We start from the raw sequence: 27,380 nt of genomic DNA, 5'->3' as shown, positions 1-27,380 counted from the left end.
TGTTTAAAAAAATGCAATGGTGACCGCTATAAGCTTTTATATATATATATATATATATATATATATATAGAAAAAGAGAGAGAGAGAGAGAGAGGAACTCTAAAATCTTCTCAAGTAGTGAAATAGAGAGCTCTAAATCCCTTTAACAAAGAGGGTTGCAGGCGTTTGAGCATTCATTCATTCATCTAACTTTAATTTGCATAAGAAGGGAAAACGCACGAAGTTTCCAACTTGTGATGATTTGATGTCATCGAGTTAGTGTGCATACTTTTGTTGAATAATGTAATTTGTCCATCTACAATTGAAAGATGTATAATTGACAGATAACTACCGTGCTCAAGTAACTTCAACCAATTTTTTATTTATAGTGAATGCATGCATTCTGATTCGTTATTTCAGGTTACTTGTTGATTGTAGAGAGATGAGAGAGTGATGCATAATAAGAGTGTTAGGGGTATCATTGTAAAACAACTTAAATTCAATACTATGCAGTCTAAACGGACATGATTTTAACAATTTCTTTACTTTTTTTTTTCTTTCCAATCAAACAAGATAGCATGACTGCAATTTTTGTAAACTATGTAGACAACCTGCAGTAGATTTTACATTTTTCGACATCACTGTGCAGACAAACACGATTGCTCTATACAGGCTTTAACCCCAATGTTTTGATCAAAAAAGGGAAAAAGCAAAGAAAATGAATCAATTTCTAAGCACGCCTCACAAAAGCCACAGAAACGAGATGCCACAAAGCAGAAGATAATCCTAACTTGAAAAGAACGCTTTCCTCTTGCTTGGTTCCGAATATAATTATGTATTGATAAACTCGTTGGTATTTTAAAACTTGCTTTAAGTGTATAACTTTTTTGTTTCTTTCGTTTCACTTGTGAAGATCATTTCAAGAAGAGAGACCTTGTCTGGTTGACGATTGAGACCAGCAAAAGTAGTGACCCAGCATTAGCCTTTGGAACATTTACACGCTTATTTTCCTTCTTTCTTTGATGGAATGTACTCTTTTTCCCCCCTTTGTACTTACTCCCCCTAATCGTTTCCGGCCACTTTTTCCGGTCGCGATATGCGTTGTAGTCTGAAATCATTGACCGTTCAGAAGTATTAGCCATTGTGATCGCAATTGAAAAATGTAGGCCATACCTTGTACATAGTTTAAGAGTGCGGACTGTTCTTTTTTACTGTGCCCCGATAGCATCGGTGGACAGAAGCCACGACCACCTTCTTGACTTGAGTTCCAACTTCCAAACCCAAGTTAACGGACTCCGGCCCTTCAAATGAACCGCCCTGTCTCTCTCTCTCCGTCTCCGACTTCTGGCGACATCTCGGTGCCCTTAACAGCTTTTCTGTTTTGAGCAGCGAACTGGTCATCTGTTGCCTTCTTTTTTGAGCTATAGCTGAATTGTTTCTTGGTGTTTGAGGTCCGAATGGTCCTCTTTCTCTTCTTTAAAGAGGTGATTATTTGAATATATTGTTTTGCTTTACAAGGAGGGAAACCGCGGGCCTGCTTGACCCGCCGGAATTTGCTTGTTCCTTACACGGCATGCTCGTCGTACCCAATTTTCTGTTGAAAAGTGGGTTCTCCTCTTGAAAATGTTTACCAGTCAGTGGACGTCTGAGGGATTATTGGGGTTTCGTCATCTTTCTTTCTAGCGGTGAAGCCAGAAAACGGTAGTGATGCCGGTGCCAGCAAGAGCTTTGTTCACTTGGAAAGATTGAGAGGCTTAAAAGATCTATAAGTCGAAAAGATTCAAGAATCCGACTGTTCGTTACTCGAGGCGCATTTCTTGGCATAATCTGGTATAGTCCGCTTGCCTCGAACTTTGCTGATGAACAAAAAGGGTGGGAATGGTGTCGGTGGTGGTGATGGTGCGTGGGTAGCTTATGTCACTAGCTCAATTTAGTAGTTCACCCTTTTCATAGGGTTTTCTCCTCCAGAGCACAAGTGAATGTGCCGGTTTTGAGTCGTTAATGTGGAAAGATGGCATGTTTCTTTCTCATCTAGTCTCTGTTTCATTGCAGGGGAAACTCAATTTGGATAAGTTATCTTCTTCCCTAGGGTCAAAATAGTAACTGGTGAAACTATTTTTACCTTTAGAAGGTCAGGGAGCAGTAGATATACGTTTTGAGGGCGAAATGTTCACCCATCGTTGACTGAGGGTTAATCTTGCTAAAGTGAGGGGAGTTTTTACTCACAAGAACATTCCACCTGCAATCAAGCGCCTATATGCCCGCCACAAGCACAGTGCTTATGAGTGCTTGTCCTTTCTATTTTTTTGCAATGAATATTTATTTGTGTGTGTGCTTAATGTGTCTTTCTTTGGCAGGTGGAAGATACTCTGAGTCTTTGCCTGGTTCGTGTGAAGTTGGTTTCTTACATTTCAGATGGATCTAAAAGAGAAGCTAAACAAGTTCTGGAGTCAGCAGGAGAAGTGCCAGTTAGCACTTGTTGGCATTGCTGCCGAAGCGGCACCTTTGAAGACCAGACCTGCAGCTTCAGCTGCTGCACAGAAGTCCCCTGTGCCTCTGAAGTTCTCAAATGAGACGGAGAGGCTTCAATATATCAATAGCATTAGGAAGTCTCCAGTTGGTGCGCAGATCAAACGTGTACTGGACCTCCTCCGTGAGGTACCCGTGTTGACCGTATTAGCTGAACCGGATTCTCTGTATGCTTTTATATTTTTTGTGATACTTACTGTCTACTGTGGTTAGATTGTTTACATTTTGAATGGATATTTCAGATTTGAGAGGTTCTATAAGACGTTGCCTGTTTCAGTATTTCCTTCCCGTTAAATAGATTTTTCCAGTTTCTTCTTAACTAAAAAAAGGAGTTCTTATTATATGGATTGGAACCATTATGATTCCATTAGATTCAGGCTGATTTTCTCAATCTTTTCCAAAAATTAATTGACCTCCTCGACTGCTTTTAGAAATGTTATGTGGACTATAAATGATTTCTCCCCCATGTTTTCCCTCTGCTTTTGAAGAGTAAGCTGATATTTTTGCATCAGGGATAACCAAACACTCTGGCATATGAGTGAACCTGTGGACTTTGTCAGCTTTTGTTCTTGACCTTTTAATGTAAATTATTGTTTACTTTTCACGTGAAACTACGTTCAGTTTAACTTGAGAATTTGAGTAAGGTTGCACGGAAGGGGGTGAACCTAAGAATGGTGAAGGAAATGGCAGTTGCTGCTGTCCGTGCAAAGTGGGATGTGCGTGAGAAGCAGATCGGGGAATATTGGGGAGTTTTCATTGCCAAAATCCTGCAATGAGGTGTTAGAATGGTACTGCAAGTATCTAGCACCAATTGCGTCTACCGTTAATGGTTGTGAATGGCATTCCGTAGTGCCCCTATCTTATGATGCTGCTTCTAGTATCTCTGGCCTTTCATTGCAGGAATTTAATGTCCATAACATCTAAAGATGGCATCCCAGCTTGCCTAGGTTGTAGAATAGCATGCCTTCTATTGTGATGTTCATATAGAATCTTTGGTTTTCTAGATTTATCCTAGATGTCATACTAGAATCATGGCTATGCCTTCAATCTGTAACATTTACTCTAGGTCTTGTTGCTGTCATAGGTAAAATTACTGGACCTGCTGTGAAACTAGTCACAAAGTTTGCCTTTTTTCTTCCAGATTTGAACTCTTTAGTTAGCAGTTATGTCTGCAGGCACCTTCGTTGAGCTGATCTTTACTTTTCTTTGTCAATGCAGACAAGGCGCGCTCTCACACCAGAGCAGATCAATAAAGCATCTTTTGTTGATGTCAAAGCAAACAAGATCGTATTTGACAGTTTAAGAAAGAATATCAAAGTAAACTATGATGGCGAGTGCTTCTCTTACAAGGTAAATTTAAGTATGGACAGCGGGAGCTTATATGTTTCATAAATGTATTTTGGACTTTTCACAGTTTGGACAACTACCTCAGGTTGGGCCTGCGTATGTTTATGGAACTTTAAATAATGGGGATAGTTTGTTTTTCTCTCTTGAAATGATTGCAGTAACTTGTGAGAGTTTTTTAAATAGTTATTTCTGCTTTTGTCTGATGGTTGCTAAATATGAAGTTTCTTTTTCTGGGCCTACCTTTTGCCTACAATTCCAAAAGCAGGTCCACCTTTTGCAATTTTCATAACGAAGGCCACATTTTTCATAAAAATTGTCAAATGTGGCCTGGAATAGACTTCCATTGACTCGAGAAACACAAACTGTTGGCTAAAAGCCTAAAACCATAAGAATGCAACTTCTTGATAGAGGTAATATTGAAAAGAAAAATTACCTAACATTTTCTATTTCTCCGGCTAACGGAACTTTAATTCAAACAGTTGAGAGTTTGCATGAAAAATATGTGTCCCTTCTTAAGAAAATCACAAAGAATGGTCTCTTTTTTTGGAATTATTTATAAAAGCTATGTCACATGAACACGGCAAAATGGGCCGCGTATCGGTGTCGACACTCCGACACCTGGATACCGACACTTGGACACGGTAGGATACGTTTTGGATCGGGTCTGGGTCAAACCCGATCCAAACCACTTTACTAACCTGACATTCTTTGTTTTGTTTGAGACTTTCTTTCTTATGACTTATGAGATTGGTGATGAACAATGTTTTGTTTGAGAGTCTGAGACTTTCTTTCTTATGACTTATGAGATTGTAAGAGTGAATTATTAATTTGATGTTTTTTTATTTTATTATCCTTTTTAATTTTTTAGAATATAAAATTCGCCATGTCCGCATATCCTAAAATTTTGAAAATTGTTGTGTCCGCGTACCCGTACGAGTACCCTTATTGTACCCGTACCCGTGTGACATAGTATAAAAGGTAGCCCAAAAATGAAAATTTCGTGAAGTTTTAATTGTATACATTGGAAATGTTGAATTTGATAGAACTCAATATAGGTGAGGCAGGGAAAATCTTTCCTTAATTATTTGAACAAAATGTTGAGAACGCTTCACTTTAAGACTATCATAATGGGTGCTGAACTGATCCTAGACAGGAAAAGAAAAAAGAAACCAAAAATGAAATTGTGAAGGAAATGGAAAGAAGATAGCTTTAGAGAGCTGTGGTTGGGCATGGGTGCTGGTACATAATTCATAACTGCCTTTAATAAGCTTGAGGTTTTGCTGTCCTTTAGCAAGAAAACTGCTCTTTTGTTGGTGTTTGTAGTTGCTAAGTTTCTGTATCCGTTTATCCTCAGTCAAAGCATGAGATCAAGAGCAAGCATGAACTTCTACTACTTATTCGTAAGGCTCCAGAAGGAATTGCAGTTGGTGACCTTAAAGATGCATACCCCTTTGTTATGGAGGATTTGCAGGTATGTCTTAGTGCTTTTAGGTTTGCTGATAGCGGGAAAAACATCTTTTGTGTTTTTCTTTTAGTCTTTGGAGATGGAATGATGCACTCTTTGCACCATCAATTATTTATTTGAGGTTTGGCCTTGATGTCCACAATTTTGTTGCATTCTTTGATGTTCATTATGACTGATAGAGCTATGTCTTTCCTTTTGGACTTCTATGGCTATTATTTTATGTATGCAGAGGTGGCATAGGTACCAAAACTTCCTTTGACATGGTATTGTTGAGGGGTTTCTCCTAGAATAAAAGGTCTGGTTCTTTTTAGGAAGATTTTGTGCATTCAAAAAACAATAAGAAACTGCCATATCAATTTTAGAAAATCTTTATAATTTTAAATTTTAAGATTCACCTGTATGTAAATGAAAAAAAACTGCCATGAAGTTTCAATATGAAAACAAACACTTTTTGTGGGCATGCCCACGGCATGTGTGGGTAATTGCCCACAGCTGCCTCCACCCCTGCTATTAGGCTAGCTGATGCTCGACTTCAAGATGCATGTATGCTGGACTTCGAGGTGCATGTCTCATGTGTTCATACATGCACAAGTGCACAGGTTATTTGCTAGTTTGCTTGTGAATTCTTTGTTATCCTTTGGACATGTTGTTGACAAATCTTAGTCTGTCTATCCGCATGTGTATGTGTGTTGTCTCTTTCTTGATGAGATATTGATAATGGTTGGCCACCAAATCAGGATCTTAAGGCGGCTGGTGATGTTTGGCTGCTCTCAAATTTAGAATGTCAAGAAGATACAGTGTATCCAAATGACCCAAGAGTTGTAATGAAGGTAGATGATGATATAAAACAACTCTTCAGAGGAATTGACATGCCCAGGGATATGATCGACATTGAGAAAGATCTACTAAAAAATGGAATGAAACCAGCTACCAATACTGCTGAAAGGAAAAAGGTGGCACAGGTGCAAGGCATCAAACCAAGACAAAAGCAGAAGAAGAAGCGTGAGTTTAGCAAGAGGGCCAAGTTGACAAACGTTCATCTTCCTGAGCTCTTCAATTTTCCTGGCTTGTGAGGATGGACAGTTGTTGGTTCGGACTGCCAAGTAGTTTCTTGAGTTTCTCATTGGAAGTAATTTGTTGAGTTTGACATTTGACGCATCGTAGCTGGTCGAAATGGCAATCACCAAGTTCATAAAAGTGGACTATCCATCGGACCACCATGCTGAGTTCCTGTGGAATAAGAGTCCTATTGCCCATGTTCTGGTGGTTTTATCTTCCAAGCTGTATCATATGTAATGTACTCTGTCCAGTCTAACCTGTCCAAGGATGTTCATATGTATCATCGCATCATTGATGGTCATGTTCCAGAAAATGTTTTGAATGAGTTGGCTTCATGAATGCTAGTCCGGTGATTGCTTCAGTGCTTGTAACATCTTCTGCATATAATGTGTCACGTAAGCTGACTCCATCTTCTACCTGGGCTCCTCAGGTTGTCAACTCTTTTTTCGGCTACATATAATCTAGTTCTTTAGATAGCGAGGAAAATGAAATTGAATTGTCTTGCAGGAACATGCTTTGTGCACGATGGTGTTTTGACCATAAAGTTACTTAGCTACTTGTGTGTAGAAAAGGTATCATGTCTGGGAGATCTCTAGCTGGATCTCTTGTTAAGCAGTGGCGGAGCCACAAATTTCTGGTTCAGGGGCTTTAAATTTTAAACTTTAAAGGGCGCTAAAAAGGCTCTGTAGAGTATGTTCATGTCACTGCCTTGGCTTAAATGAACGAAGTATGTTACATCGTCATTCCATAGCCAGTGGTTCATTACACTGTTTCTACTGCTGGTGGTTCTAGCTCTAAAACTTGTTCATGTTCTCAGGTCATACCATGGTAATGCATCAATGGAGGCATTTCTAGCTGTTAGTCTGAACCCAATCTGGTAGCGGCCCACCTGTTCCCATCTACAACACACTTTCTAATCCTGGTGTCACTTCAGAGAATGGTCAGCGGACATGAAGGGATCATTCAAGTCTCTGACATCCTGTCCAATTTTGGTGGTTGTCCGCCAAGAAAGACGAATTTCGAAGTTCATTGTCCTGGATCTTCTAGTTCAGGATTGGTCTATTATCCAGAATCGTCAATCCAGGAAAAAAAAAGCGCAAAAAAATACCCAGTGCAGCTAATCTCATGAAAACGCGTACTTCACAAATTGTTGGAGGGTGCTTTGTTTAATATCCTCCCCTCCAAAAGCAAAGAGAAAAGATGAAGTTATGTAGAATGGTGTTGCCCGCTTGCATGTCATATTTAACATCTGGGGTTTACTTTGTACTTTTTCCTTACCTTGTTGGCTATGTGTCCATCCACATGGCATATCTTACAGTCACTTACAAAACAGTCCCACCTTTACCATTCTTAATTGGTTTCTCGGGCTAAAATTGCGCAAGAACTTTTCTTCTACTGGAATGAGACCATCCCCAGAAAAGAGAGATAAATAAGTGGACAAAATGGAATCGCTTTGAAGTAATTTTCAGATAACGTATATCCAATTTGGTGTGGCACGTGCAGCAAAGAATTTGTTAAAGTGAGGAAGAGTCCCAATAGGAAAAAAACAATTAACAGAGGCTATAAGTAACAGGGGATACAGGTTGGTGCAACAGTGAGGGCAGAGGTTAATAGACTGCCAGTTTTGTTTAGAAAATTTTCTGTGATGTAAAGGAGCACAGATATACAAACTGAAGCATGGTAAAAATATCATTTCGATGTATCGGGAAAAAAAAAGGGAGGGACCTTCACTCAGGCAGTAGGAGGAAAAAAAGCCACGTCCAATTGTCACATATCTTTATGATGTGTCTAGATCAAGACTCATCATTATGTTCTGCCTTTTCTTCTTTTGATTGGCGGGCTAGGATTTGGGGGGGTGGGGGGGTATCTTTATCAGATTATAGGCAAACATGGAAACGGATTCAAATGAGACTCAGGCACTCAGCTTTGGCTTAATCTATGGTTCTCGTCTTCAATTGGATGAGCGTGTGGCGGAAAAGTAACCGCCCTAGACCTTAAGTTCCTCGTTTGTACTTGTCCCTTTGCGTGTGAGCATTGCTCGTGCGTCCCGTTTGAAAGACCTGCTGCCAAACAAGCTCAGGGAATGAATAGGTGATCTTTCATTCTGATTCTGCCAAACGACCTCGTTCCTCTCTGTCTGCCCCTGCATCTCCTGCCGTTGCTTGTCTCTCAGAAGCTTGCAGGCACATTGGTTGCTACCAATAAATTCGGCTTCTGAATCTTCGCCATCCTTGGCAGTTTTATCAGCCACAGAAACAGATCGAAGGCTGTTGTTTAAGTTGGAGTTCGTATTCCAGTCTGTTTTCTCTAAGAACTTACTATATTTTATGACGGAAAAAGCAGTAACTACGAAGATGGATGAATGCTCAGGCGTTCATGCAGCCAAGCATAGGTATGGTACAGAGGCAAGCCTCGGAGAGGCGCCACTGAGAAGAAGAGATGTCTGACGGTGCCACATCCTTCACCAAACAGATAGATCACTTATTGTACATGAAAAGCAGAAATCTCTCCCCCTCTCTCCAATTTATTGGTTTCTATGCACAATGAAGCAACCGAAACAATATGCACAATGAAGCAAACTAAATTTGGAAACACGCTCAAAGGGGCCAAAACCAGAGATACTGATCCTCAGACACAAACCCATAGCTAGCAGAGTCGCCTTCTGGCGGATCCTTGTACATGGCATCCTCCACTTTTGGAACATAAGGACTCTCAGTGATGAGGTTCTTTTCAAGTTCCGCTTGGCCTTCATCTGCTCGAGAGACTTCAGAGACCTGCTGGCGATTAGGGTCAATAGTGGCAACGCTAGCAGAACTGAATTTTGGTTTATGTGCAAGGATGGCTTCCTCCAGACGCTCCTCACGTGAAGGAGCATCAGCATGTCCATACTGGGAGCTCTGAAGATCTTTGTTCACATCTGGAACTGATTGTGGTTCTCTTCTGTCTTCCTTATCGGAGTTCAATAAATTTGTGTACATGATGACCTGAATGAAAAGGAGAAGAAATGACAGAAATTAATGGAACGATTAGCATACTTATAATTGAATACAACCAAAATCATAACTGAAACTTCTTGGTCGAAGTTTCATGACGTTGGTCATCCTCGTTACCACCCACAGCAGATAGGCGGAACTTGCAAAGATGCTAAAAAAATCGTATGTTCCTAAAATAAGGAGCATAATAAGATAGTTTTATGTGAATGCAGGATTGTCATGCAAATAAGGACTCTCTGGCACTTTGGTTGCAAAGAAAAGAAACTTATACTTCAGCTTGAAGATTTTCCTTCTCATGGATCAAGGCTTCATGATCAGCCTTCAACCTGTCATACTTCTCTTTCAGCTGATCATATTCTTTCTCGAGTTGCTTAGTCTTCCATCGAGCTCGGCGATTTTGGAACCAAATAGCAACCTGGCGAGGTTGGAGCCCCAAATTGACTGCTAGTTGCACCTTCCTTTCAGGTTCCAACTTGTTCTCCAACTCGAAGCTCTTCTCCAAGAAGCGAACTTGATCAGGCCTCAGCCTTCTTTTTTTTTCGCATGCATTAACAGAGTCATCTAATCCTTCATCCCAGTCCTGGTCACATGGTCTGGGAAATGATCTTCCAGATGCGTCTGATGCAGGCCTCTGAAGATTGACCATGGCTGTTGAACCTGGAGATTTCGGTACACCATTATATGGGGAACCAGCACAAGATAATGGCAGATTATACAAATACTTTACGCTTGTAAGCAAGAGTTCATCTGTTCTTTAAAATGTAACTGCTAAATCCAACATTGTTTTGCATTCAGAGAAGAAGCAGTGCAAACCAGTAAATGGGCGTACAATGGAAGAATGAGCAGCTTGGAACCACGTACACAGTAAGCGGGATTATTTTTATGATAAAAATAGAAAGGTAAACAAAAGGACAGGGTAGTAAGAATAATTTCAAAGAGCAAACCCATATATATCAAAACTACAACAGAGGATATCATAAACAGGTTGATTTGGATTATTGGAACGAGAAGGAAGAACAATTTAAACCAAGAAACTTCACAACTTGCGCTTTTAGATTATAACAGATCAAGAAAGAAAGAGACCCATGTGGCAAAAATGGAGATCAGAGGCGCATTGATTTGATAGAAACAATAGGGGAGGCCGTCCAGATCAAACTTTTCAGCAATAATTCAGTCCACAGATTTTTCCGATTCCTATGGTCGCCCCACCAGTTAGACATGCTCTTTCGACCAGAGAAGATGGGCATCACCGACAAAACACACACAAGCACATGATCGTATTTAGGCAGCCTAACACGGTTGGTAGTGAGTATAATATAATGTCGAAAATTAAGCAGAAAATATCTAAAGGACACAAGAAAATTTACTAAAAATTTTCTTCACAAAAAAGGTGTCTTGCAGAAAATAGTCTAGTGCAGCTACCCCTAAGATGAGAGTAGACTAATTTTCCCTCATCTTTTGCTTTTCTACAATATATTTCGAATACTCCTTCAGAAAGTCTTTTCTGCGTTTGACTAGGCCCCCTTGTTTGTCTGGAAGGGAGAGAATCCGCTTCCTGATAGAAATTTCCTACACGTTTTGGTGGTCCTCTTCCTGTTCAGTCAGTCACCAAATAAATAGCTTGAAACTTATTTCCCTTTCTCTCACGTCCGTTTAAACTAATATAAAAATGGTCACACCCTGAAGACTGAAAATAAATTAGTTGTATCATAAGAACAAGATGTAAATTGTCTACTGAAACTCAGACTATGTTTAGAAGCAGAACTGAAGTAGAAAAGAATGCAGATGAGAGTGAAAATAAAAAAATGGACTTGAGGGTGAATTTGGTAACATCTTTTAAAAAGTAGTTGAAGATGATTTCATCTGCACTCACATTTTCATTTCCATTTCTATTCTTAGCTTTAAATTCTTACCATCGCAACCAGAACAATAAGTGGTGTGAATGAAATGCATTAAATACTCATCAAAATTTCCTCAACTCCTTATCTCCTCTCCTGTTTCTGTTCCAGACAGAACCCTATCCAAGATAAGTTGCTTTTCAACCATAAAACCTCATGCATTCATTACCTCCCTGGAAAGAAGAAAATAATGGAAGAGCTACGTGGGTGCAATTTGGGAAAGAAACATCTCATTGCCACAGCCTGTCGTGAAGCAGACAAAACATGTAAAAATTTGTCATGGTTAGGTACAGAGATATCTCTGAACTTCTGATCCCAAGCACCCCGAATTTGGCATTTTACCGCCACAAAAGTCAGAAGTAGAGAAAGGAAAAAGGTTCTGTACTTGGTGGTCAATCATTTTCCTTTAACCCCACGAATGAGTTATTTTCTGGTTTGCTCTGCAGAAACTGCTAAACAGAGACCTAATTCTTGTTATTATCTCCAGTGGGATTTCAGTTAAATTAAAGAAAGGGCACCACCATGTTCTTTTGCATACTCTTAGGATAAACAAATCCTCCTCAACTCGTGAAAGTAATATAAAAATAACAAAAGACCAACTCCCAAAGGTGATGGTGTTAACAACCATACAAAGAAACACTACCAAAGACCAAAGATTAAACAAAGGAAGAAAAAGGATCAGGCGATAAAAACTTCCTCGTGAAACTTTTCACCGGTACCACAGAGAGAGAGAGAGAGAGAGAGAGAGAGAGAGAGAGAGGTTTCTTCACCGTGAAAGCTCTGAGAAGAGCAAAGCGGCGGAGCCATCGAGTTGCGGGGCGAGGAAATCAGAGGGGTGACATCGGACGACGGCTCTCCGCTGAAGACGCTGCTACCGGCCATTACGCCAGAGCCCTGGCCCTTCGTTCAGGCGAATTCCATAACACCTAAGATCAATATCCTCCACTCGAAGAGTAGAGCAGGGTTGCGGTTAAGCTGGTGGCGAGGGGCGTTTCTCAGCAGGAGGAGGAGAAGAGAAAGGAGGTGGTGGTGAGCTTATGGCGGAAGAAGCTGGTGATGATCATGACGATGACGCAGAGATGGTGTGCCCGGCAACTGCACCCACTGCCCGAACCCATCACATACCAGTCCGACGCACCAACAAGGGAAGGAGGGACTGAGGTGGTCGAGTTTTTCTTCCTTCCTTTCCGGCCCTTTCTCGGTTCTGTCCTTACACGTCCCAGGGAAAGAGACGGCAAAAGGAACAGGACTCTCTCTCTGTCCCTCCCTCTCCATATATATATACATATACATTAAAGATTATTAAATTCGTTTTGGCCGGAGAAATCTCCGAACCTGTGTAAAGAGAAGCTACTTGATGAAATGTATGGAGCGGCCTTTATGAAACGCAATCCCTCCAATATATATATATATATATATATATATATATATATATATATATATATAAGAGTTTTGGCATAGTAAAACATGAATTTAAAATGTTACCTGATATGGTCAAGGAAAAAATCTAATACAAATTAATCAATATACAATTTGCTTATGTTAGACGAGCACTAACCCAACTTACTTTGCTAGTGATAACTTAAGGTCCAATTGAGAGAAATTTAAACCTTTAGATTTGTTAACTTCACAATACAACCCATCTCAAATGGATCAACCCATTCATTTCGTGCCAAACATCTTATCATTTTCGAAGGAACTGGAACTACATCTCTTTTCAATTATTTTTTATATGTGTTTCCTTGTCCTTCTGGACTTGTAACTTTTAAAAATAGAAAAATTCCTTCCATTATGAATATATTTATAAGATTCTTCACTGCAAAAAGGATAACTGTAACCCCACCCATTCTATTATTAATTTATTATTATCAATCTTATATCTGATGAAGTTTTGCTAATCAATGCAATAGCAGAGAAGTTAGTCGGCAGATGGAAACGCCGGCTGGAATGAGTGACAAAACAAGATTGTTGTGGGCAGAATTCATGTTGTTCTGGAAAAAGACCTGATGAAGATGACGATGAACGACAACGACAGCCGCGAAGAGAACAAATGATCGCAATCAGTATGTGAAAGTATCCAAAGAATAATTTCTTGTATTGATCCAGAAATCAACAAATTTTGCTGCTTATTATTCATTCGACCAGTGTGTTGATGGGATTAGTGGCCTGGCCCTATCAGGAAGGTCTATTGCGACAATTGATAATCTATCTTATCATGCCCAAGTGATAGGATTAAAAGATTCTAATCATGTACTTGAGCTACCGACACTCCGAACATAAAACCCCCAAGATCATTCCCTACGGCGATGGTCCTAGCTTATGTCGGCTTTCGCACATGGTAGGTTCCTTTGGATTTGAACCGACAACTGGCTGCCTACCGGTGTCTGGCCCAACCACATGCCGAACATCCCCCCAGGGCCAACTCAATTCAGCATTTATAGAAAGATTTTGAAACCGAAGTATACATATACATTGGCAATGTTTATAAAAATCTTAAATATCATGAAACTATTTTCAAATCATTCTCATGTTTAATTACCATGTTATCTACCGGTCGTTTGGCAGAAGGGAGACTCTATGAGCATACCACGAATCATTCCCAAAGATCAAGGCAGATTAATGGACACTATAACTAATATTTCATGAATATTCATGAGATACTCTCACTAAATCACTTTTTGTAATAGATTTCTGTAGTCTGGATCTTTCACTTTTACGAAGAAGGGTCACTATATGTTCACCACCTTGCGTTTAACTTCCCATTTTGGTACATTATATGGTTTGATGCAAGGGCACAGGTACGTATGGGCAACATGTGGGTGATTGCACACACAAAGCCACAAAAAATTGTTATTTTTACATTGACGCTCTAGGAAAATTTTTTCATTTGCATGTTGATGTCTTTTAAAATTTTATTATTAGTGCCTTCCAGCTAGAAATTTCTGCCTCTACCTCTGGTATGCTACAATATAAAATGAAATTAATATGTGATTTGAATATTACCGAATTATATACAGTTTCTTTTCAAACAAATATGGTCAAATGAAGCAACAACTAAGGAAGCTAGTATATATCAGTAAGTGCAGTAATTTTCCTGGAAAAAGAAAGACTTCTAACAAGGTTAATGCAAATACTAAAAAGTTAAGGACCTTGGATTTTGAAAGTAGAGTTGAGAAGGGTCTCCTATGATTGCCATACTAGAGACAAGTCTTTCTCCATCAAAGTGCAGCTTGCAGAAGGAGAGAGCCATCTGTAGATCAACCTAAAATATTGGCACTGATGGTTAATTTTAGCTGCCAAAGCAAATCCTTTTTTAAGAGAAAAAAGAAGCTAAAAAAAAGAAAAAAGAGATTTAAAGCCCAGAGAAATACCATTTTCATAGCCCAATAATCAATATATATTAATATTAAGGATGTCAATAAATCAGATTCGAATCGGATGTACTCTTTATTATATCTTATTCATCAAATGTTTATATATTTAAGTTCAAATATAAATGGAGAAAGGTCTATACCATAACCAATTGCAAATTTGCAGTCAGAATTAGTTTCGGATCCAACTTTTATTTTCACATCTAAATTAAAATCCTAGTTTTAGGTACACAACCAAATCCAAACTACAGTCTTAATATGTCCTGTCAGTAACCGACCTTCGAACATATGGATATTGGATATGGGACATTTATTTAAAATAGAATCTCAATCCAAAAATCAAATTTGAATTTGATCGGATGTCATTTTCTAAGTCCGATCGATCTTATTTTGCAACCAAATGTTAATTTTTTTTAATATCTGTTTTTTTCAAAGCATTTTAGTTAGAAATCCAATACAAAGACATTCCTATGGGAAAATTTTCTAGTCTTTTTGGCTGCCAATGGATCATTAGGTTTAGGGTATAGTGGTTAAAGCCCAACAAAAAAAAAAAATTGAAGAACTGGAATATCAGTTTGATAAGGGATAATGGAAACGTAAACTTCTCCTTTTCATCACATTTCCTTTCATCCTGTACTTCAAATTTGGCCACCTTGTGCCGATAAGGGATTGTTTGGCATCCATAACAATTGGCACTATCTAATGATTCCGCCCCAAAATATAGGATAGATTCAAAGAACACTATGATACATGGTTGCATGAATCTGCCGTATTTTTTGGAGAGTAACAATTTGTTACTAGTGCCAAACGACCTCTAAGAAATGGGATGACGATCTTGAATGTGACAACACATACTAACCAACCTTGTCGTATCACATTCGTGGCATTCTATTTTCATGTCAAAGTCAACAAATATTTACTGCACAGTGTATATGTAGGTGGAGATGATGGCTCAGATGACTTTTGGTATCTGATTTGAATTTTTGTTTGATTGTTTAAATATGAGAAAAAAACCAATTTGATTAGCAATTGTAATTTGAATTTTCGATATGCTTAAGGGACATTCGGTCACAGGAATGATTTGTTGATGTTTTATAAATCAGCATCATATGAGATTCATTTAATATTGTATTATAGTGTTCTACAAATTCATGGAATAGCAACAAAGTATTACTATAATCAAACAACCCTTTGTGATATATATATATATATATATATATATATATATATATATATATAACCTCAAATGTTGCTGATCCAGATGCGGATTAGGATTTAGTTCAATGTGATTAGTGAATGCGAAATATTTAGGTAATAAATTTAACCTATTCAAGGAACTCCATTGTTTCTCGCATCATTGTAAATCTCATATAATTCAATGTTGGATTGTTTTTCCCCAGGTTTCGTGGCGCTAATCTTCATTTAAAACTCAATTAAATTTCACAAATTCACCCGTAGGAACTAATCCCTCGGCCAGTGGTAGAGCCATGTTGTGGCTGTTGTGGGCAATTGCCCACACCAGCACGTAAAATTGCTTTATTGACACATATAAAGTTCATTAATTTGTACTTTTTTATATTTGACTGCCCTTTAAAGTTTGAAATTTAAAGTAAGGATGCCCCTTAACCAGAATTTTTTTGCTCCGCCATTGCCCTTGGCAATAAGAAAGGCAATGCAGAAAAGATAAATGATAGGGCCATTCAAGGTGAAGGAAGTTGAGTTCTGCATTGTTTAAATTGAATCACCCAGGGTTGTCAGTTTCGGGAATTGATTGATTCAACAATTTAGATGAATTGATTTTCAAATGAATTATGTTTCTTTAGTCTTAAGTGGCTTAGTGTAATTGATCAGGTTATAGGCTTATGAAAAGGTAAGTATCTAGTTTGATTCCTGTTGAGTGTGATACTTTTATGTCGGTGAGATGTGGTACCTGAGTTAAAGGTTGCACCGTTACTATCATTGATGCCCATGCAGCTTAAAACCTCAAAAGTAAAAGAAAATGGAAGAGGCCTTGGGGTCTTTTGTGAGGACGCTGGGTTGTTTACTTGAAAATATGTTCCTTTAAAAAGTAATAAAAAATAATTAAAATATAAATTTTAAAAGGAAAACCTTAAATATTATAACACCATCATCCATCCTACTTACTGCAAGATCAGATGATTGATTGGACGTTTTTCTTGGATGGTCCAGTCCAGATGGATGCTTGAACGCTTCTGTCTGCTCTGGTATTGCAAGGGCAAGTGGTTCCTTGAATGCCTCTTGCTCTCTTGTTCTCTTGTGCTTGGTTTTTCTGACTTCCAAGCAATGAATACATTTCATGATGATGTAGGCCTCGTTGCTATCGACAAATTAACCAAATTCTAGTGACATTGGTACTTGCAAGGCAAACATCCTTCTTCTTTTATTCTTGACATATAATTAGCAGTTCACCTTTGAGTCTCATTTGTATCTCTTTCCACTAAAAGTGTCTTCCTTTCTCTCTTAGGGGTAGTTGTATCATTTGGAAAAACAACATAAATGGTACTCATTAGTGACATTTGATTTTGTCATTGAAAAACGCAAACTAGGTGTCAAAAACTGGTTAGAAAACCAGGCTTTTACAAAATTTATATTTCACAAACTAACTTTTTTTAGGGTGACGCTTAAAACCTTTAGTCCCCTCTCACAGTAGCATAAAATCTCATAACATGTTATGTATCTTGAAAAATATGGGTTTCCTTCCTCTCTCTCTCTCTCTCTTAACACACACATATATATATATATATATATTGGTTGTCCATTATTCTCTTTGCGAGGGCATTTCGGTAATTATTCCCTGCGAGAAGATCACGGACACGGATGAATTTTGATTGGGGAAGAAACTCCGGTATCAAATCCAATCAATCGCTTTCTCGCTGTACTGCTTTAAAAATTTTGCCATTATCTCTTTTCGCAATTTTAAATTCATTTGTTTCAGTCCTTCAGAGGGACCAGTTTTCCCGTTTCTATTTGGTGCCAAGTGTGGCCTCTCATCGTCAGAGAAACGGATCGACTTGAATAAGGCAGATCTGGACCCGCACAGTGATGTAACTTCTAAATGTCCAAAATGACAGTATTATGCCTCATTTGAAAATGCTAAAACATTCAAGACAAGACAAGAAGACCAAAATATCCACATATTTATAGACAGAATTGTATTGGTGAGAGATACTGCGAAGAGACGGAAGCCCTTCCTTAGGTTGCGTTTGATAATCTCGGATCTAGGTCGGATTTGCTGTATAAATCTAAGGATTATCAAATAGTAGATTTCCAATTTGTGAGAATGCTGACATCCATGGATCTCGAATCAGAGGGGAGGGAGTCTGACTTTAAGTGTGGATTTTAAATCCATACGTGAAGGTAGAGAAGGAAAGAAAGAAAAGGCTAAGGGAGTACATCAAACATGTGCTTTTAAAACCTAAGATTTTAAGAACTCAGGTCTCGGATATATGGTTCTAAAATCTGCCCTAGTTCTAAGATTTGAGACAATCAAACACAACCTTAGGCTCTATCGCTGCTTCCGAACCTAAGTGGGGAGTTCAGAGGAGTGGCACATATGAGAATCAAATTGATGACCGAATTTTTACCAGTCCACATGTCCAAACAGCTGCATTATGCCCCTTGGAGTTATAGATAGGCTTACATTGAATTTTCTATGTCTAAAAAGTTTAGACTATCCATTGGAGGGCAGGCCTGGATGGAAAAATCATATACTAGGAGCATTTGAAAATTAATGTCCTACCCAAGAAAATTTTTTGCCTTTCTTCAACTTGAAGGAGGACCATTAGGCTGGGTTTTATATTCTCATATATGAGATCCAAATCTACCACATATATGCCGGGACCATAAACCACGGATTTGCAATCTAAAATCCATAATTTTTACAATGTCATGCCGATCTCATTATACAGTTATGAGCTCCTCTGTTTGCTCCAACAGTGGATTTCACCTAATGTAGATTCAAGATCAGCCTCGAATTTGAGATCCGATGCAATTAAACAGGCTATCAAACAGGGCGTCAGGGTCTTCTTTGGTTCATCTGCATCAGTAATAAACTAATCCTACTGCCTGATTTTGATCGACAAACCCAACCTTAACTTTTGCATTTTCAAGCTACATCTATCTTTTCTTTTGTTGATTGAACTCGGCAATGCTAGCCGGCAGGGACAGAGCCAAAAAAAAATTGGCTAGAAGGTCACTTGTTTAAACGAACTCAAATTTAGTGGAGCATATATATATATATATAAGATTTCTATTTTAAAATAAAAAACTTTTAAGAGGCTGGTGTGGGCACACCAGCCACAATGTGGCTACGCCACTGTCGGCCGGTCAAAATTTTCTTTGTACGCCATTTGATTATTCAGATCTACCAAACTGGGTTGTAACAATGGCATCAAAATTGGTTTGACACTTGAAGCTAAGGTCCTACACCCACAAATACATACGCATCATAGATGGTGGATTGTAACACTTCAAAAGCTTAGTATCGTATTGAAAATTGTAAGAGATTTTTATATCCTTATGAAAGGGAGCTGGTTAAGTTATTATTATCATAGATTCTAATCTTTTTGAAACTCGAATCAAAGTTGTTAGGGGCAAGTTGAAATCCTTCAAACCGACTTGTGATAAATAATATTCTCTTTTGTAAGGCAATTGTCATGAAGGCAAATAAATTTTAAGTAAAGAACTGTCGTTGTGATCAATTTGGAATGGGCAAGTAACAAACAAAGAGACGATTTTGTCAACGACTAGAAGGTGACTGATGGACGTAGGAAGGCATAAATCAATGTAGAAAAGACCTTAGGTTTTGATTCAGCAATGTTTATGCGCTTGATTTTGTTAGCTCTAACCAGAAATGTTTATCCATTTAATTTGATCCAAACCTGAGAAAGATCCTACAACCCTACAGTTGAATCAAGACTCCGATAGCATACATATCCTAGAACTGGATCCAACAGAAAATGGTGAAAATTAATGTGTGTGTGTGTGTGTGTGTGTTTTTTTTTTTTTACATGTAGAAACTGCAATCAAAATGGGCATTGGACCATATTCCAGCATCTCATATAATCCGAATTTGGGTATTGAAAAACATGGATCCTATCACATTGTATTTTGCAGCATAGCAGAATTTTTTCTTTCATGAGACACTAAATATATAATTAACAAATTTTCAATTGGCCTTAGGACAGTAGCTCAGGTCTCATGAGGTTGTTTTGTATAATTGAATCCAAAGCCACCGAAATCCAACATGTAAATTCAAAGTTTCAAATTGATCGGTTGTACGGAATATGATTCAAACTTTCAAGAGGAAGCTGGATTTTGAAAATATCCACTCGAAACTATAAGTTTTTTTGGGTGAACAGGAGGTTAACAATCCATTGCCCGAAAAAGAAGCCCGACGAAAGTTGTACACATGAGCATAGTTTTAACGAGATTAATTGAGCTGATCAGCCTTCCGACAACAGCTTCAAGGGATAAATATTATAAAATTGCCTGAAACTTGTCAACTTCATCAAGTGAACAAAGACTATCTTCGAGAAGATTAAAAGTAACAAAAAACTAAGTGCTTGAAAAAAATAATCACGGTAAACTACAAGAGTTCTTGAGGTTAATAAGTTTTAGCGAAAACTTATCTTAGCATATGCAAAAAATAGCTGGCCTTCTCGATTTATATCACTAGTTAAAAGAGACACGTTTTATTGAACAAGCCAATTTATAGCTAGAGACACTAAAAAATATTGACAATGCAATATATGGAACACTACATTTTTAGCTCTTCCTAACTTTACAAAATCATTATTAAGGGAGTAAAAAAAGAATAACGTAAAGGCATCTCTGCCAAGTTAGACTCGAGCTTGCTTGCTTTACTAAGCAATTGTAAAGGATTAAAATGGACATGCTCACCTACCACAAGAAGAGATTATGACCATTATCCTTATAATATAGAAGTGGAGATCTTCTACGTCATTTAGCAAGACTTTCAGGCAATTGAGATTCCAATTCTTAACAACAATTCGAAATCGCCAGAGTCCTCTACTAGGGGCGCCGGCAGCCGTGGCTAAGTGTGTGGCAATTGCTGACCCCAAATTTTTTTTTATTTTATATCAATATTTTTTCGTAATTTTTTTCATTTACATATCGGTGCCTTTTAAAAATTTAAAATTGTATACCCAGTGCCCCTTTGGCTCTGTCCTTTATCTTCTACAAAAGACATATGACACATAAGCGCACTTAGCACTAAATCTCTTACTCATTGAGAGAGGTAGCAACTAACAAGAAGCTAATGTCAAGATTGTTCTATATCAAGTGGTCAATTGGGGCTAATGACCGAGTGCCAAAAGTATCTTAATTTGCTTCTCAAAAGCTCACTCTGGCGCTTAGTCGTTAATTTGTCTATGTTTTTCTATACGCAAAAAGATTTTAGTTAACCTTGTATCAATTAGTTTCAAGGGGCGTAGCGTAACTGGTCAAGGCAAAGTATGCATAGATGGTGCGTACTCACTCCCTTAAACCATAAAAAGTCGGTGCGATTCATCAAGTTGCATGCAGCCAACCGTCTATCCAGGCCGGACGCAGCTCAATTCCCTAGGGGCAAGAGGAACAGAAGGGCTTTTGGCTTTTTTTTCTTGGTGGGCTGTCTCACTCAAAACCTCATTGTCAATTACAGAGTAGCTGGATCATGCAAATTGGATGTTGCATTTATGAACTTACGCCATTGTTAATAAACCTTCAGCAACCTCATATGGTAAACCTCGACCAAAGAAGACAGAAGTGTCTTTCGAAACCACAACAATGCATTTGCATCGGGTTTCTGCGGGCCTCCATAAATAGTTTCTTCACCAACCAGGTCACCAAATATAAAATTTTAAATTTTAAGAAGCACTAAAATGTAAGTAAAAAAAAATATCAATGCAAAATTAATAATTTTTTTTTGGGTTCCGTGTGGGCAAATGCCCACACGTAGCACACCACCCTCTGCCCCTGGTTTGCCATAGTCTGTTTCATATCATTTCAGACCCATTGAGTCACCACTCTACCACCACCATGTCGAGGGCCATGCGATATACCATTTCTATATTTCCACAAGGCCCAAATGAGAACTAGTAATAGATTGTTGTTATTATCATTGAGTGCTCATTAATACAATTTTAGATTGGCTTCCATAATGAAGCTGAGAGCCTGCTCATAGAAAATCACTTAAATTTTGGTCCTTTATTATGATCCAGGTTAAAAATAAGGCTGTACGACGAGTCAAGCCAATTTGAGCTCCACTCGAAGCCTTTCAGTTCCATCCATTTTGATTAGATTCTTCACGTTTGAATATTTAAATTATGAATAAAAGAGTAGACCGATTATTCATGTGCTAATTATAACTAAAATAATCAAAAGCATGATGGTCTAAATTTCTCATTAAAAAAGTATAAGGGCCTGCCGGTGCTCTTCCGGCAAAGAGAAAGGGTGGTTGGCCAGAACAACGGAATCCATAGTACTGACAAAGGAACTAAAAAAGGTCTTTGCTTCTCAATCTCTCATGAAGTAAATTCAATTCTAAGATCTTCTGTATCGTAAAAGGTCTCGAAGCATATTATGTGAAAACTCAGGATGTGGCGGTGGCCTCTCTTAAGGGCGGTGGAATGAACAACTCACCTTAATAATAATAATAATAATAATAAAAAAACTCAATTGTAAAATGTTTGATTTAACAAATGGGAAACCATGGGCTGAGCTCCTTTGAAGTCAAACAATTTGCTCTCAATCGTAGTCCCTTGCGTATGCCTAAGCTTCATTAATTTGTTGCAGGCATATTTTATTGAACCATTCAAAACTGCACTATCATCACATCCCAAAAAAAAATTGGGGACAACTGGTTTTTAATAAGTAGTTGATAATCGTTGATTAAGAAAACGAATTAAGTTTTCATGTACTTAAGGAATGCCAAATACCGGGTGCATGAAAAAACGTGCTATAGGGTGGAGAGTCGAAACTCTCATCCAATTGTCTGTTTTCGGTGCTTTGAGCACTTCAAGTTAAGAGGTCAATATTTTTGATGCTCGAATTACTAATAGGAATCTAATTTAGCCTGAAGGGGCATAGCGTAGGCAGGTATCTAGTTCGATTCTCGTGGGTGTTATGTTCGTGTATCTTAAGGTGATAGGATGCGACATCCAAGTTGAAAGGTGTTTCGTTTTATCACTGACACCGATGCTGCACAGGATCCCGAACGCAGGGGGAATGAGGGGACCTTCGAGCTTCACTTCAGGTGGTGGGATTGACCCTCTCGCTCACCCGATAATAAGAATCTGATTTTAAGGCAAGTTGAATAATAGTCATTGCATGTAATGTCAAATACATAAATGACAAAAAAAAAAAAGATTATTGCTGCCCGCATGATATGGAAAACGACAAAATTTTGCAGTTGTGACAATAAGTAATGAAATAACAAAAAAAATGAGGAATGACTTTAGATCAATATATTATTTAATTATGTTGTTGTTCCCTATATTTTAGCTTCCATATTCCATAATTAATTGTCGTACCTAGGTTAGCTAGCTTCTTAGTACAAGTTGTACAAAACCTTTAATATTCAAAGAGATCTCTTTTTATTTGTTTTTGTCATTTATATATATTTTTTTAAAGTAATTAATTTTGAGATGTTCCTGATATTTATAATTTTTCAAGAAGTTTATTTTCCTAGGAGGTTTTTTGCTGAAACCGATATTTGTGACCGTAGTCTATCATATGTAATCGGATTTGGCGTAACAAGTTATGGCTAGCTCCTTGCTTTTGTAGCAACATGAAAAACCATATCCCTTGCTTAAGAGCAATTCACTTTTTTATTATTAAAAAACATTATTTATGTCAAAGAACAACTAACTTAATATATGTTTCTCACCAAATCAAGCTTAAAACCCTATCTATAAAGTTAGATTGCAAAAGGAATATTTTATGAATTAATTTTAGTAGGTCTTGTTTTGTTTCTTACACAAAGTAGTTTGATTTTTATGAACTTTTTATATATATATATATATATATATATATATATATATATATATATATATATATATATATATATATATATATAGAAAGAGAGAGAGAGAAAAGGCAATATATCAACATCATTGGCAAAAAATGTCTCCATTAATGAGTAACTAATGGAGATCTAACACCAGATCAAAAGATCGGCACATACAGAATACACAAAAGGAAAACCAGGTTAAATCTATATATATGTCTTTTACAAGTCATACATTTTCTCTTACCTAGATTTGAGTGTAGGTGAGGTTTTCTGGGTGACCAGGGCTTTGTACGATCAATTAAAAGGCTCACTCAATTATTAAGGGGTTTGAATTTGGATTCTAATACTCCATGTCCAAATTCAATCTTTCAATTGACAATCCAAATCTGTTGTCCGCCCAACTTTCATTTTTCACATCCGTATCTGATTCTCACTTTTACATACATAGTCGAATCGATTCGATCCGAAATTATAATATATTAAGAATCCACTTTCAGGATGTATGGATATTATATATATGTTATTTATTGGAATGAATCTGAATTCAAATATAAATCCAATCTGGTGGAATACTTATTTAAAACCAAATCCGAATTTAATAGGATGTTATCTTTTAAATTTGAATCTGATCTAATTTCTTAATCCGACATAAAATTTTTATTTTTATTTTTTCAAATCCATCTTTTCTTAAGAAAAGTTTGATCAGTCCGATAACCGATATGAATCCGATCCTTTGACATCTCTACCTGGACTCGAGCTTGAGTTTTTTTATTAAGCTCGATCAAAACATGATTATTAATTTTATGACAGATATATGTAATGGTAATATTATGTTAACAAATAACAACTATTAACTGGGTCAGGCCGGGTAACTATCAGTGGCAGAGTTAGGAGTTTTTAGCCGAAGGACACTAAAGTTGGCAATACAATGCGTGTAAATTTTGAGTCATAGCAATGTGATTTAGAGGTATTGTAATAAGACTTTTGATGGACTGGTATGGGCAGTAGCCCACACCAGCGAACAAGTAGCTCCGCTACAGATAACTAGAATAGTGCTTGGTGAGGAGAGTCAGGCTTCGTCTGGGTTCGGACATGCTAGGCCCAGTTTCGAAACCCAGCCCTGATTGCAGCTGTAGGTTAAGGGGTTTGACTCTGGAAGGATCCTGTTTCCATCAAATCGTGGGATCTCATTTGAGTCCTGGGGTCCAAAATATTTTCAAAATAAAAACTGAACCTTGCCAGCAAAAAATCCCATGTTTGCATGAGATCATTGTCTGGTCATTAACAGATCAGTGTTGACTGTGACCTCCTTTTGGGATACTGCATAATGAATGAATCTAGATTTGATCAATAATTGGAGCCTCTTGTTTTTTATTCTTCATCTTATCTGATTAAACAGATCCAGATTCTGGTTTGGTGATCAAATATATCTAACTCGTTGACAATCCGAACCAAGAAGGCAAACACGACGTGTGGGCGTTAGACATTGTGAAGATTACCCGCCCTGTAGACTTCTTCGTTTGAAATCATGGATTTTTAGTCCCTGCATTAAATTTTCTTCAAACTCCTTTTTTTTTTTTGGTCCTAAGGTAGAGGGTGGTAGCGTAGCTAGTCGAGCTGGTGAGAGTCCGGTCGATTTCCTTGAGCACTATTCTTTTGAATTGTAAGTAACGGATATGTCACACTCTAGTTGATAGATGTACATTTTTTCACTCAAAATCTTTCACATGTTTGAACGTAAGAAGCACAGTAAGAAGGTCATCTCCTTATACATGCAATTCCTTGCTCTCATCTTGTCAAGTTTGATAGCGTCAAAGAGATCGAGCCTTAGTTTCCGCTGTTCATTGAAACATGAAGAAAGAAAGTCATCGTCTTCAACAAGCACCTAACATCTGTAAACTCAACTAGCTGTTATAAATGACTGCAAATCTTCGAGATTTTTCAGCCCGTTTAGGTTGTACAAAATTCCACAGAGACCGCACTTAGATGCCGCACAGTCAACCAATATGGTGATGTATAAACTGCCATTTTCTTCGTCATCATAATAGGCACGGGTGGAGCCCCATGTGGGCATGTGTGGGCAATTGCCCATACAATCCAATAAAAATCATTTGTTTTACATATTTATATATCAAATGCCTCTCAAATATATGTTGAGTGCCACTCTGCTAAATATGTTCGGCTCCACCGCTCTGCAAGAGTGAGTTGCGTGCACCATTCAGTGCATGCAAGACGATCTGATATGGTCCAAACTGGTAAGTATGCCGAGGCCGGCCGAGAGCAGCCATCAATAAGTGCCGACCGAGAAGATGAAGACCCAAGTTCGGGTCATGTGGGTGGCGAGAGAGCTGCTTAAGCAGCAGTGAGGAGGTTAAGAAAGGACTTAGAGTTGAAGCAGAGGGCGGAGTGAACAAAGGACTTAGAGTTGAAACAAGGGTGGTGAGGGCGGAGATGCAACGGCTCTAAGTCAAAACATTGAGAATGATCACCAACACTTGGTCAAGAACGCCAAAAAAAAAAAAAAGCAGTTTAGGAATGGAAGAATCCTATAAATTATTTAAAAAAATGTCATTTTTGGTCTTTTAACCTGCTTCGGTTTCCTTGTTTTTCTTTACAAAAAATTCTCTTTTTCTATTAATCGGAAACATTTTAATCATTAAGCATACCGATTGTGCACCAGCGGCGGGAAAATACAAGCAGCTCCGGCGCCGTGATGAGGGGAAGAATCAACAACCAATTATGACATCCTAAGTCAATGACTCCACTCTTTCATTTCAGACTAACCTTTGGTTAATTGTTTACATGTTGTGACTCCAGTGAGAGGCCAGGTCTTTCACTTAAGAGGACCCTCCATGCTCATATAATATATCTGAATTAGATCCTAACCTATATAATTGTAACAACTCTCACATTCAAGTCTATTGATTTCATCTTATTAAATGTGTAATCTAATAAAAAGATGAGAAAAAAAAAGAATTGGCATAATAGCTATATATATATATATATATATATAGATTCTGTTCATGATTGACTGATGACGGTATAATATAAAGGTGTAAAGAAGACCAACAACCGATTGGCTTGACTGTTAAAGATTGAAATTGGTGGTGCCGTAATCAAAGCCTTAAGTTTCTGCAAAAAAAGAAACATTTTGTGACATGCTTTTGTTGAAAATGGAGGGGAAGTATTGATTCTATGAATTGAATAGGAAAGGACAACTTGCAACTTGCAAGTGCATCTTTTGTAGTACAGGCGCCGCCGCAGTGCGTGGATGAAGAGATGGAGAGGCATCAGCCCCCCCTTTTCTTCAACATTGCTGAAATGGAGGAAAGTTAATAAACCTTTTGAGGAAGGTTGGCGCACCGGCTCCCAGAGTGGTTGGTAGGCAACTAGTCATTGGTTAGAACGGCATGACATTATTCTGCCTTACATTAATGAAGTAAAACAACCGGCAGAGCCAAAAAAGAGTCGGCACCGACCATGCGCCCCGGCCTCCACCCCCCCTCAAATTTTTAGATTAATAAAATGCTGTTTAAAATTTTAATTTAGTCTATATACAGAAATTTTTACAACATTATATTTCAGTGCTTATTAAAATTTTGAAAATATAATTGGGCTCCCAACAAAAATTTCTTAGTTTCCAAAAAAGAAAAAAATAGATGGCTCCCCATCAGGTACATCTCTTACCATCTAGTGCCAAAGTTT

General features: G+C 38.0%; 2 protein-coding genes across 3 annotated transcripts; one reads left to right on the top strand and one right to left on the bottom strand.

Moving 5' to 3' along the window:
- Positions 1-1,013: 1,013 nt before the first annotated feature.
- Positions 1,014-6,740, top strand: LOC116267429 (uncharacterized). Of its 2 annotated transcripts, none has more exons than XM_031649138.2 (5): positions 1,014-1,463; positions 2,337-2,637; positions 3,727-3,858; positions 5,210-5,326; positions 6,058-6,740. In XM_031649138.2, exons 2-5 carry the CDS (start codon positions 2,395-2,397, stop codon positions 6,391-6,393), a joined length of 828 nt encoding a protein of 275 aa, XP_031504998.1. In that variant the 5' UTR covers positions 1,014-1,463; positions 2,337-2,394; the 3' UTR covers positions 6,394-6,740. The 2 variants fall into 2 exon arrangements, with proteins under 2 accessions (XP_031504998.1, XP_031504997.1); XM_031649137.2 differs by having other exon boundaries at positions 1,014-1,809.
- Positions 6,741-8,870: 2,130 nt separating this feature from the next.
- On the bottom strand, positions 8,871-12,592 carry LOC116267770 (homeobox-leucine zipper protein HAT5-like). Its single transcript, XM_031649661.2, has 3 exons — positions 12,041-12,592; positions 9,644-10,029; positions 8,871-9,363 (listed from the first exon to the last, which is right to left on the bottom strand). The coding sequence occupies exons 1-3, from the start codon at positions 12,150-12,152 to the stop codon at positions 8,977-8,979; spliced, it is 885 nt and encodes a 294-aa protein (XP_031505521.1). The 5' UTR covers positions 12,153-12,592; the 3' UTR covers positions 8,871-8,976.
- Between the last annotated feature and the right edge of the window lie 14,788 nt (positions 12,593-27,380).

The sequence above is a fragment of the Nymphaea colorata genome, chromosome 14, assembly GCF_008831285.2.
Source record: "Nymphaea colorata isolate Beijing-Zhang1983 chromosome 14, ASM883128v2, whole genome shotgun sequence".
Lineage (NCBI taxonomy): Eukaryota > Viridiplantae > Streptophyta > Magnoliopsida > Nymphaeales > Nymphaeaceae > Nymphaea > Nymphaea colorata.
The sequence above is the reverse complement of the archived record's forward strand: the minus strand, read 5'-3'. Positions and strand labels throughout refer to the sequence as shown.